The 13,776-nt window shown below is 43.3% G+C and overlaps 1 protein-coding gene across 1 annotated transcript in view; it reads right to left on the bottom strand.

Annotated features, from left to right (window-relative positions):
* LOC144791012 (putative cation-transporting ATPase 13A4) overlaps positions 1–13,776 on the bottom strand; it is a 315,251-nt gene that overhangs the window by 122,625 nt on the left and 178,850 nt on the right. Inside the window, exon 11 of the mRNA XM_078665643.1 lies at positions 11,917–12,074. Within this exon, the coding sequence (XP_078521769.1) occupies positions 11,917–12,074 (158 nt within the window). The remainder of the gene's footprint in view (positions 1–11,916; positions 12,075–13,776) is intronic.

Genomic DNA, 13,776 nt, shown 5'->3' with positions numbered 1-13,776 from the left:
GCCAAGGATGCAGCTGACTCCATCAATTGTAGCAGGGAAAGCGGTAGCTTCCCTCCCGCAATCCTCGAAGCTGTTTTTTGTTTAAAGGCAATTAGCACATCTCAACCTGCTGGAGGAAAGCTATACAGCAACAAATGTTCACCTGCCACTGAACAGCTCTTAATTAAAAAACAGATCAAGAAGGGAAAAATGGAGGGAGCACCAGGGCCAAACGGAATCCCACCAGCAGTGTTTAAAGAAAAACCGGAGGACTGGGCAAAAATACTCCACTCACTATTTCTGGAAGTACGACATTTGGGCATAATTCCAGACTCTTGGAAAGGGTCGATAAACGTCCCAATCCACAAAACGGGCAGCAAGAATTTACCAGCCAATTATCGATTAGTAGCCCTGATCGACAATGAAGCCAAATATTTTATGGGCACATTGCTGGAGGAACTGTCAACCTGGGCAGAAAACAACAAAATAATCCTGTTAAACCAGACAGGATTCCGAAAATGCTCCGGTACAATAACTAATATCATGGCAATGTCACTGTTAATGGACATGGCAAAAACCAGGAAAATGCAGCTCCATGTCTGCTTTACTGACTATTGTGCCGCGTTTGACATTGTGGATAGGCCCAAATTATGGTCTAAGTTAGTCAGATGGGGCATTCCCAACAACCTTCTATCAATGATCATGCTCCTACACCGTCCTGCCTCCTCAGAAGCGGTCGCTCCTTCACGCTGCTCCCTGCCAGACCAGTGGTATCGTAGCGCTTCTGCCAGACTGCTCATTGCCACTGAATTAATTAATTGCGCACTGCTTACTGCTCATTATTGTGCCTGTACACTGCTCGCTTTGCATTTTTGTGGCGCTTTACCGCTAGACTGCTGTGCATTCATTTTACATTTGTGCTCTGCTCGCTTTGCCTGATTTAATTTAATTTAATTATCGGGCCGGTGCCTCTGGACAGTTATTAGCGTTTATAGGGCTGTGCCCCCAATCTCGCCCTGTTTCACTTTTGGCTTGCTGCCATCTTGTTGATTGTTGTTGTGCCTTGATCCCAGCCCGGCTCTCCCCCACGCTCCCGCCTCCCAGCTGCCCCTCCCTCGCCACTCCCCTCCACTATCCGCATATGACAGATGCATTCGCGCGCAGCGACCACGCGCAGCGGTCGCGCCCTATGCGCGCCGAAGGTGCACCAAAGGTAAGCCCATCTACGCCCGTCCGCGCCTGGACCGCGCCCAGCACCAGACCCCTGGCCCCGCAAAATCCACTCCGCCCGCATAACGTACGACTACGCAACCCTCTCAGCACTTAACCCCGGTCGACTCCCAGACTGCCACCAAGCCGCCCCAGGACAAACCCATGGACCCTTCACCTGCAATACCTGCAAATTCGACTGCATCAGGACCCAAACCAAATCCACTAACTCCAAACAGAGCTCAAGCAACAACCACCTAAAATGCATCCTGCTCAACACCCGCTCGGTCCACAGACACTCCATTGAACTTTGGAACCTACTCGACACTACATCGCCGGATGTCGCCTTCCTTACAGAAACCTGGATGAACGCCTCATCAGCGCCCGACATCGCCATTGCTATCCCGGACGGCTACAAGATCATTCGAAAGGACCGCATCAACCAAACTGGAGGAGGCATCGCCATCGTTCACAAGAACACCATCCGCATCACGACCAGCTCCAACGATAACTTCGCTACCGCCGAACTCCTTCACTTCCAGATCCACACTGACCCCAAGAACACTCTCAGAGGCACCCTCATCTACAGACCTCCTGGACCCCGCACGCAATTCAGCGAAGACATCACCGACTTCATCAGCCCACATGCCCTCCCCTCCGAGGACTACATCCTACTGGGAGACCTCAACTTCCACCTAGAAAAGAATAATGACTACAACACCACGACCCTTCTGGACAACCTGGCCTATCTCGGACTCAAACAACTTGTTGATACCCCCACCCACCTTGCCGGGCACACGCTTGACCCAATCTTCACCTCAGCAAACACATCTCCTTCGATCACACCACTGCCCTCCATTGGACGGACCACAGCTGCATTCACTTCATCTACAAAAAGACCATGACCCACAACCCCTCACAACCCATTCCCCGAAGAAATTGGAACAAAATCACCACCGATCAGCTCTCCTCTTCGCTTCACCTAAACCCCCCTGCCAAATCATCAGACCCAAACCAAGCAGCAAACAACCTCACTTAATGGATCACCCTCAGCGCCGACGAACTAGCACCCCTGAAAAACCATCAAATCAAGCAAGGACCAAAAAAGCCCCCTGGTTCAACGATGACCTTAAGAAATCCAAGAAGTTCTGCCGCACCCTCGAGAAAGCCTGGAGAAAAAACCCAACCAATGACAACCTTACCTCCTTCAAGAACGCCACCCGCAAACACCACCAACTGATCCGATCCACCAAGAAATCAGCATTCAAAGTTCGACTCAACAACAACGCCCAAAACAGCAAGGAATTATTCAACATCGTAAAAGAATTTACCAACCCCACCGTCGGCACCAACGACATCACCCCCTCCCAAAACCTCTGCGACTCTTTATCCTCTTTCTTCCACAACAAAATCTCCGACATACATAACAGCTTTGGAAACCAGTCTGAAGAACAGTCCATTCCACCCACCTCCGAACCAAAACTGCACCCTAACAACCTTTGCGCCTGGAACCCAATCACTACCGAAGACACCATCCGACGGATGAACTCCATCCACTCAGGATCGCCAACCGACCCATGCCCCCACCACATTTTCAACAAAGCAGACTCCATCATCCCTCCCCATCTCCGCGACGTCATCAACTGCTTCTTCAACTCGGCTACCTTCCCGGAAATCTGGAAACACGCTGAACTCAGCACCCTTCTGAAGAAACCCACAGCAACCCACAGAAACCCTCTGAACTTAAAAACGACCGCCCCATCTCGCTCCTCCCATTTCCTGCCAAAGTCATTGAGAAAGCCGTCAACAATCAGCCGGCCGCCTTCCTTGAATCCAACAAATCTCTCGACCCCTCACAGTCCGGCTTCCAAGCCAAACACAGCACCGAAACCGCCCTCATCGAAGCTACAGATGACATCCGTACGCTACTGGACAACGGAGAAACAGCTGCCCTCATCCTACTTGACCTCTCCGCCGCCTTCGACACAGTCTGTCATAGCACCCTCATACAATGCCTCAGCAATGTCGGAATACAAGGAAAAGCTCTAGACTGGATCATCTCGTTCATCGCCGGAAGAACCCAGAGAGTCCGCCTCCCCCCATTCAAATCAGAGACCACCAAAGTCATCTGCGGCGTACCACAAGGATCATCACTCAGTCCCTCCCTCTTCAACGTATACATGAGTCCCCTCGCATCCATCGCGCGCCAACACAACCTCAACATCATCTCTTACCCAGACGACACCCAGCTGATCCTCTCCCTCACCAAAGACCCAAACACCGCCAAAACCAATCTACACGAAGGAATGAAAGAAGTAGCCGAGTAGATGAAGAATAGCCGTCTAAAACTAAACTCGGACAAAACGGAAGTCCTCATCTTAGGATCATCCCCTCTGCCTGGGACGACCCATGGTGGCCACCGGCCCTGGGTACAGCCCCATACCTACAGATCACCCACGCAACCTGGACTTCATCCTAGACTCCTCCCTCTAGATGACCAGACAGGTCAACGCCGTCTCATCTTCATGCTTCAACATCCTACACATGCTCAAAAAATCTTCTGTTGGATCCCCACCGAAACAAGAAAAACGGTCACTCATGCACTGGTCACCAGCAGACTGGATTACGGAAATACCCTTTACGCCGGAACCACAGCCAAACTACAGAACAAACTCCAACGCATCCAAAACGCCTCAGCAAGACTCATACTGGACATCCCCCGTCAAGCTCACATTTCCGGTCACCTGAAAGACCTCCACTGGCTCCCGTCAACAAGAGAATAACTTTCCGTCTCCTCACCCACGCACACAAGGCCCTATACGACCTAGGACCCGAATGCCTCAACACTCGACTGTCATGCTACACTCCCACCCGCCAACTACGATCTTCCAATCAAGCCCTCGCCACAATTCCGCGCATCCATAGATCCACCATGGGAGGAAGATCCTTCTCCTACCTAGCGGCCAAAACCTGGAACTCTCTCCTCACTCACCTCTGCCTTACTCAGGACCACTTCTCCTTCAGAAAGCAGCTAAAAACCTGGCTATTCGATAAGTAAAGCACCCTCCATCTCTCAAGCGCCTTGAGACCCTCTGGGTGAGTAGTGCGCTATACAAATTTCTGAACTTGAACTTGAACTTGAACTACATTCTGAAACCTGGGTTCAAGTAAAACTGGGCTCAGAAACACACCTCTCAAGGAACATCAAAACATCGAAAGGGCTGAAACAGGGCAGCGTGCTAGCCCCCATGTTATTCAATCTATTCATGGCAGCCCTAACCCTGGCACACGATAACTGCAATTTGCACGCACCAAGATTAGGGGGCTCCCTAATATCTAATTTACTTTACACGGACGAAATTGTCCTACTCAGCTATACAGCAGTGGGCCTGCAACATCTCCTGAATCGCCTAGAGGTCTATGCAGAAAAAAATAGTCTCTCAATAAACTTAAGCAAAACAAGGACCATGACAATCAACAAGAAATGAAAAAAAGTCCCATCAATGGTTCCTGGGTAGCAATCATATTGAGCCAGCAGAGGCTAACAAGTATCTGGGTATCTACATAGACAAAGAAGGTTTAATCAGCCGCCAGCAACAGGAGATTAAAAGGAAAGGGATGATCCTCGCACTCTCTTTGAAAGGAGTATCAGCCAAACTACTCAGCACCACTCTGAACCCACTCTTGATGGTAGCCCGGGCTAAAATATTACCTTCTATCACCTTCAGTACTAAGGCACTGTGCATGAGAGTTAGTAACCTTCTGGATAAAACACTTGTCAAAGCATATAGAACAATGCTCAGCCTCCCGACCCACACCTCACTAGCACAAATTTGTTTGGAGTTTGGTCTCATAAAGCCAACCTGGGCCAGCTATGGAGCTTTCATCAATTGCTGGCACAAGCTTAGGTCAGCAAACCCTAACACATTAAATCATCTTCTCTGGCAAGAGATCCAACAGAGGCAGAACTCATCCTTAGGCCAATATCTTGAGGAGGCCTTGACGATCACAGGCACACACTTCCTCCACTCAGCGTTAAAAAAAACGGTGTGGAAGACGCTGAAGACTCACTCCTTGCTAGAGGACAAGGCAACCTTTTCGGTTAGAGTGCACATCTGGATGACTCTGGCCCCATAAAAGTCCCTAGCCCCACAATATTACTTTAATTTGGGAAATTCAAAAAAAACTGGGCCTGATTCACAGAACTAACTTAAGACAAAATCCTAAACTTACTACTTTTGGTATTCACAGAAGTTAGGATTTTGTCTTAAGTTTGTCTTAAGTCTGTCTTAAGACAAACTTAAGACAAAATCCTAAACTTACTACTTTTGGTATTCACAGAAGTTAGGATTTTGTCTTAAGTTAGTTCTGTGAATCGGGCCCTCCGAAACTAACATTCTTAAAGTTCAGGCTAGGAGTGTTACCAACCACGCACCAGCTCCCTCCCTTGAAAAGGGAGCAGGCTTTTACTCTATGCAGCCTGTGCAATAAGGATCAGGGTGACATCACACACATCATCAGCACCTGCACGGAGCTGTCTCAAGAAAGGAGACAGCTGCTAAAAATCCCCTCAATCAAAGAGGGATCAGGACAAGGAGACAAGCAGTCCTGGCATGCTTTGATCCTTCCTCGAAGAAGCTCGGTCAAAAATGCCAAACTGATTCTCACTCTGCAGACAATTGGTCTAGGAGGGCAATTTTATTACGTGGTCGGCTAACTGCCAAAGCGGATCGTATCTTTTTTATAGGTCGCAAAGGCATAACTAGCCAAGACATTATAACTGTAATGACACAGAAATGTCTTTTGCAGTCTACGCTGCGTCGCTCATGAGGGAGCATGAACATTTTAAATATGGATTTTTTTTTTTTTGTATGCGCTGCAATGGTTTTAAGTAACTATGCAAATAAAGTTTTTTACCAATACCCTCTGCATATTACATGATGTGCTTTGCAGGAGACACGTGAACCCTCTATGCTACTTTGATTAAAATCTGAGACTAAACAAAGCACAGACCTCTCCAGTGAATGTGTTAACTTCCAGAGTTATTTTACAATTAATATGATTTCCTAAGAGTTACTGAGCACACAAGGAACTCTGCACCAGGTGCCTTAACCCCATAAAATATATATAAATTGAGATTTTGCAACCAATTAAGCAGAACAGATCTGCTGCCATGTTTCTCCTTGTTGTCAATTTCTTTGTGGCAGAATAAAAAATATATATATATAAGCTCATGATAGGACTGTGTGTGAAGTCTCAGGGCCTGATTCACACAAGTAAACTTAGACCAAATTCTAAGTTTAGACCTGAAGTCCAAATTTAAGACTAAAGTCTTAACTTTACTACTACTAAAGTTAGACCAAAAGTCTAACTTTAGTAGTAGTGAAGTTAAACTTCAGTTTACTTTGGTAAATCAGGCCCTTAATTTCTGATGTCACTTCCTTTGACGTCATGGGTTGTTTTGCCACATCCTGTGTCGCCATGTTCGATGTCACGTGCCGTGACATCCTGCACTGTGATGTCACGTGCCATAATGTCATTTGCATTCTGCCTAAATTGGTTAGTCCCCCCAAATTCTTTTTGGGGACTTGTGGCCTGGGAACTAAGGTAAGAGGCCAGATGCTGGAGAGGAAGGTTTGGGGCTAGGGGAGCTAACTAGGAGTGATGCGAACAGGAAGATATGCATCGTGGGTGGGGGGAGGCGGGGGCAGGTGGCTGCCAAAAAAGGCCAGGACTTATATATTTTTAATCGCACACTCCTGCGCTCTCCTGCTTTTGGCTGCACCTCAAAGAGGACACGCGGGAGGGAGAGAGTAAGGAAGACCTCTGGTTAGCCCAGCCTCCCCTTATTAGCCCAGTGCGGCAGCGCAGGGGCAATAAAAGGAGGGTTGAGCACAGGGTCTCTTTAGGATTGTGCAAGGGCTTTAGTATAAAAGGTGAGTTTTTTACAAAAATTCCAAGTTCGCGTTTTTTTTGCAAATCGCAATATCTTGGAGGTTCTGTATATTTATTGTAATAGATAAATAAAGATGCCATGGGGCTTGTTATTTATTGGAGGTGATAAACAGCCCCAGTTACAAATTTTTCCTCCATAATGGGGCGTAGCATGCAGATTTTTGGTGCAGTTTTCCTTTTTTCCTTTTAAATTTCATCAGGTTGAACATGAAGAAAGTTAACAGGTATGTGTATCTTTATCACATCCAGTATGTACCAGGAGTAATAAAAAACCACAGAACTGAAAATGTACATATGTGCATTCTATGGAATTAAGACACCTAAAATGTCAGAATTTATTGGCCATCCGCATTGAAGGCCCATGTGAGGAAGGGGTGTGCTGGGGAAATTACAAGTCTTAGAAAACATAACAAAATAGTGGCACACATTAGGCCCTAATCACAAAGGTAAATTTACTCTTGCATTTAGTACTAGCTTTACTACTTTTGCCTATTCACCATTTCCAGAGGTAAAAGTACAACAAAGCGTACACAGAGATGTCCCCAACCCTCTGAAACTCGTGGTGCAGCCAAATTTACAAGTGAGAAGTTAGTATAGTAGTAATTTTTCAAAAGTAGGCAGTGGCGTCTGCCGCCAGGGTGGAGATCTCAGTCTGGTAACGTAAAGGGAAAAGTAAAAAGTTTATTACATATTAAAATAATTTAGTAAAAATGTTAAATATTTTTTTTACTAGACCTAGAACAAATGAATAAAAAAAGGATGCAGCATTATTATATTACAACTGATTCATCCAAATACATATAATTAAAATATAATTATGTTTTAAAGGTTTATTTGAAAAAGAAAATATTTTAATTTAATATGTTAAAAACGACTAAAAGTTATGTGTAGCATTCTTTTTAGGTAACTGATTTCTTTCACACAAAAAATTAAGTTTGTTTTAAAATTTAAAAATATTTATTGGTAAAATGTACAATAACATATTCTTTAGTTTTTAAGTATGTATAATCGTTTTACATTAAATACAATTATAGTACACTTTTAAAATAAAATCAAAATAAGATAATTTATTTGAAAATTATTTCCTACGCCGTTTTACTCCAGGTCCATGCGTCCAATATTTTCTATGGAAGGGTTTTGCATTTCTAGTGGTTGGCCATGTGTGATCCTGTACTACTCCCAGGTCCTGGTAGGAGTATATATGCAACTGTTTTTGGGATCCTTTTGGCTGCAGTAACTTTAGAAGGGCAGTTTGGGAATAGCATTGGACTTAGGGCCATATGTATCAACAACCTGATTTGCGATTCTCAAATAGCGATTTTTTAGAAATCGCTATTTGAGAATCGCAAATAGGGATCTATATACAAAGTCGCAATTTTTTAGCGATTTCTTAGTATTCCTAAATTGTGATTCGCAAATTGCGAATCGCAATTAAGGAATACTTTCCCATTCATTTCTATTGGCCAGGAGGCCCATAGGAATGAATGGGAAGTTATTCTCAATTTGCGATTCGGAATTTGAGAATCGCAAATTGAGAATAATTTCAAGGGTGCAGGGGTGTCCAAAGGACACCCTGTTGCACCCCTGAAATTAGCATGGGTGCACATGTGGTGCACATACATACCCTAAGGGCATGTATGTGCTTCACATTGCACTTTGAAAAATGCAAAAAAGTGCATTTTTTAAGGAATTCGCAAATAACCACCAACTTGAAGTTGGTGGTAATTTGAGATTCCTTAAGGCCAATTTGCATTTTTTTAATGCTTCTTACATTGCATTTAAGGAATCGCACGGATGGAGGAATTATTGGGTGGAATAACTCGTACTACACGGTTTCATATCAGCTGCTTCAGTCTGCAACGGTTCCCTTGGCCGTAGCAACCCCGCGCCATGGGTCATCCTAGTTCATTGTGATGAAAAAAGGGGGTGCCTCTGTGCAGCCAAGTGATGGGCAGCCGATTCCCATGCTGCAATTTTTTTTAACAATTGTTGTTCTAACTCTCTTTTTAATTGTATGTAAGTCATATTACAATTGTAACTGTGCAATATAAATAAAAAAAGTCAATTCATTCATTCATGCTCCCTTTTTTGATTTTTTTGTTCCTCATGCCCCATGGGCAGCATTTTATGCAAGCAGACTCACACTGCCACCTTGTCTAATCAATCAATATTTACTGTATTTCGATTAGCATCGGCAATCATAAAAATGCTATAAAAACATCAGCAAGGTTCAGCCCATAACAGAAAATTCAATGGAAATTCACGGTCACACATAAGCAAAATATACTCCGGATAACAATCGGGATAAATACCGGCAAACGGTAACAATATCTGAAAATAAGGATATAAAAGAGCTGATCTTGCTTGATTAAAATTCAGTGGTACAAGTAATCTGCGACTATATTTATGATGCACACAGGCCCGTTTAGGGCAAATTAAGACAATATGTAAAGTGTGTAGTGCAGAGGATGCATCACATGTGCAAATAGGGGGTCTGATGGCTTATGCCAACCTGCTAGTAACAATGGGCCAGATTCACAGAACTAACTTAAGACAAAATGCTAAACTTACTACTTTTGGTATTCACAGAAGTTAGGATTTTGTCTTAAGTGTGTCTTAAGACAGACTTAAGACAGACTTAAGACAAAATCCTAACTTAAGTCTGTCTTAACTCTGTCTTAAGTCTGTTTTAAGACAAAATCCTAACTTCTGTCAATACCAAAAGTAGTACGTTTAGGATTTTGTCTTAAGTTAGTTCTGTGAATCGGTCCCTAAGGGAATATGTTCAAACAAAAATATGTTAAATCTTCAGTGAGTAACCGGCATATCCAATGTTAAGGTAAAATTCCATTTTATCTATAGGTTTCACCATGACATAATTTATAAAGAAATGTTTCCGCTGTGAATCTAAAGTTCTAGCTTCTTGGGTATACATCTTAAATGCTCTCTTATCCCCCACAATATCTGATTTAGCGATTAGCTCTGGTGAATTAAAAAGATGTGGAATGCCCGAATTTGTCAGGGTCATTTTTATATAACTCAACCAAGGTATGCACAATCCACAGTCCATATTCAGACAATCTCTCAATATTAATCTGTTGAATCTAAGGGGTAGATGTATCAAGATTCCATTTTGCGATTTCTAAATAGCGATTTTTAAGGAATCGCTATTTAGAAATCGCAAAATGGAATGTCTGTAGAAAATCGCTATTTTTTAGCGATTTCTTAGTCTTCCTTATTAGCGAAATCGCAATTTGCGAATTCGCAATTAAGGAATAATTTCCCATTCATTCCTATGGGCCAGGAGGCCCATAGGAATGATTGTGAAATAATTCTCAATTTCGATTCGCAATTTGCTAATCTCAAATTGAGAATAATTTCAAGGGTGCAGGGGTGTCTCAAAGACACCCTGCTGCACCCCTGAAATTTCCATGTGCGTCACATGCCACCTTCACAAATGCCACATAGGGCATTTTTAAAAGAAATCGCAAATTACCACCAACTACAAGTTGGTGGTAATTTGCGATTTCTTAACCCAAATTCGCAATTTCTAAAACCTACATGCATCGCACTTAAGGAATCGCAAAATGTACGATTCCTTAAATGCTTAAGCAAAATAAGGAATCGCAAATTTTTGCGATTCCTTATTTTGCGATTTTATGATACATATAAAAAAAAACACTTTGAAATTAAATTAAAAAGCCTTTTGCGATTCGCAAAGGCTGGAATTCGCAAAAGGCTTCATACATCTACCCCTAAGTCCTTTTTGGTCCATATCGAACACCATAAAAGTATAGGGTGCTAATATATGTAGTCAGCAATAAAACCTGCCCCTATCTTATTGTGCACTATTTCTGCAGGGACATTCCGTGGAATTAGTAACAATTTTCTTAAATATATATTTTCTGCAGTTTGTGTAGAAATGGAAGATGTATAACCCCAAATCTCCATTGCAAAGGCTACGGTTGGAACACACTAAGCATTATAGAGGTGTAATACAGATTTTGTATGGCTGTAGCCTAAATGCCTGGAAAGGGCATCAACGCTAAAGGCGACCCCATGAAAAGATCGAACGTGTGATTTCAATAAAGGGTCCCAGGTCAATTTATCATCTTGTAAGCTACCCAAATAGCTGAACTTGTCCACCTTACCTATATCGTTATCCTTTATTACATAAGTTTTAGTCTTGGTATTTCTGGGTCCCATGGTCAGGGTTTAAGATTTAGATCAGTTGATTTTTAGACCACCTTGTCACCAATAGTGGCGTGTAGGAATGTGATTTCATTGGGTAAGTTAAATAAAATGCTGATATGGAAGATGGGAATGACGGTCTACTCTTGGGAGACCACTTTATAAGATGTGGAATCTGACCCCAGATTCACGCGGATGTTTCTATTTAGTTCTGTCTTGGAATTTACTGGAGACATTGGTGTTTTAAAGCTCCTTTGTGATCCCAGCAGAATATCAATGAATCATTCATTCAGTAGGTTTGTAGAGCGCTTCTTGTCACTCATGAGGGTATCTAGGTGTTCCATCCATCAATATATCACAATCTCAGCTCCCGACTAAAGCTTCTTGGGATACAAAACTTGCTTTCTGGTCAATCTTGGCAAAAACGTTGGTGGCTAAGCTGTGAACAGGGATCTGCCGAGGTCTACTCAACCCGATGAAGGCATGACAAGGGGTAATGCTTGGGTAACTTGCAACGCGCTTTCAGAGCATTTCGACAAACGCAAAATTCCAGTCCTCAGGCCCTCCCTGCTGAAGACTTACCCCTTTCGCTGTAGCTATAGTAAGGGTGTAAATGGTTCCAACCACCCCAAGACAGCCGATGAACAGAAAGGCCCGGATGGTGTCTCTGTGCAGCTTGAAGTTCAGGGGGCGCGGGTATAGGATGGACCGGACAAGGTCGCCTTTCGCTGTGTTAAATCCTGAAATAAATTAATGTTACATGAGGAGATATTCCAAAACCAAGAAGAGGTGAAGACAGTAATAGAGCATCGGACGAAAAACAAAGGCGCGTCTCTTCATCGCTACAGTGGTGGAAGCCCACCTTGCGACCCACCTTCATGGTGGTCATTCTTTTGCAGAAACACCTCCATCTCAGACACTGAGGAGCCACAATGCAGAGCATACCCTGCCAGTAATAGATGTCACGCAGACATCCTTTCTAAAGTAAGTGGCCCACAACCAGGTCTGGCAGAGATCCCCTTTGCGACAAGTGTGGCGGCTTGCAGCAAAAAAATAGCTAATGCTTTCCTAACTTGCTGAGAAACTACGGGATATCAGGGGCACCGACATTGGAAGGGTCCCCCCCTAAATCTCATTAAATAGGTATGTCATGTTTCACATAATTTGTGCAATTGAAAAAAAGTTATTATGAACAAAGTGCAGGGAGTGTGATATTACAGGGGATCAGTCTGAGACACATTCAGAGTGAGACAGAGCAGGGGAGTGGTATAGTAATCAGAGTGGGAAAGTCCACAGGAGTGTGTTGACTATGAAATGATGAAATGGAGAGTGATGTTTCAGTGTATCAGTTGGAGACTTGTCCATGGATAATCCAACTATTGAGGTCATCTACTAAGGTAGAGAGATAGGTTAATGAGTGTAGTGAGATAGACCAAGGGAGTGTTATGATGAGCAGCGCGAGGTAGTCTAGGTGAGTGTGATGTTACAGCGCATCAGATGGAGATGCCCCCGTATGTAAACTCATCCGAGTGAAATAATGAACAGAAGGTTATATATACTACAGGATATCTGCAGGAGAACTCCTCATACAGGATACAAGTACCTGTGCAGACTCTTCAGAGTGAAATAGTGAACAAGAGGATGATGCTATAGAGTATCTATTGGAGACACACATTGGTGATACAAGTACTTGCGTAAACTCACCAGAGTGAAATAGAGAAGGGAATGTGATGATGCAGGGTATATATCAGAGAAGTCTTCATACATGATACAAGTACTCGTGTAAACTCTACAGAGTGAAATAGAGAAGGGAATATGATGATGCGGGGTATATATTAGAGAAGTCCTCATACATGATACAAGTACTCGTGTAAACTCTACAGAGTGAAATAGTGAACACGAAGATGACACTATAGGGTATCTATCAGAAAGTCCTCATACATGATACAAGTATCTGTGCAAACTCTTCAAAGTGAAATAGTGAATGGGAAGATGATGCTATAGAGTATCTATTGGAGACACCCATAGGTAATACAAGTACTTGTGTAAACTCTTGAAAGAGGAATAGTGAACAAGATGATGATACTACAGGATATCTGCACGAGAACTTCTCATACATGATACAAGTACCTGTGCAAACTATTCAGAGTGAAATAGTGAACAAGAGGATGATGCTATAGAGTATCCATTGGAGACACACATTGGTGATACAAGTACTTGTGTAAACTCATCAGAGTGAAATAGAGAAGGGGATATGATGATGCAGGGTATCTATCAGAGAAGTCCTCAAACATGATACACGTACTTGCGTAAACCCTTCAGAGTGAAATAGTGAACGGGAAGATGATGCTACAGGGTAGCTATTTGAGACACCTATAGGTAATACAAGTATTTGTGTAAACTCTTGAAAGTGAAATAGTGAACAACATGATGATACTACAG

The sequence above is a fragment of the Lissotriton helveticus genome, chromosome 11, assembly GCF_964261635.1.
Source record: "Lissotriton helveticus chromosome 11, aLisHel1.1, whole genome shotgun sequence".
NCBI classification, from domain to species: Eukaryota; Metazoa; Chordata; class Amphibia; order Caudata; family Salamandridae; genus Lissotriton; species Lissotriton helveticus.
Note: the sequence above shows the minus strand (reverse complement) of the source record. Positions and strands in the feature narration are given on the sequence as shown.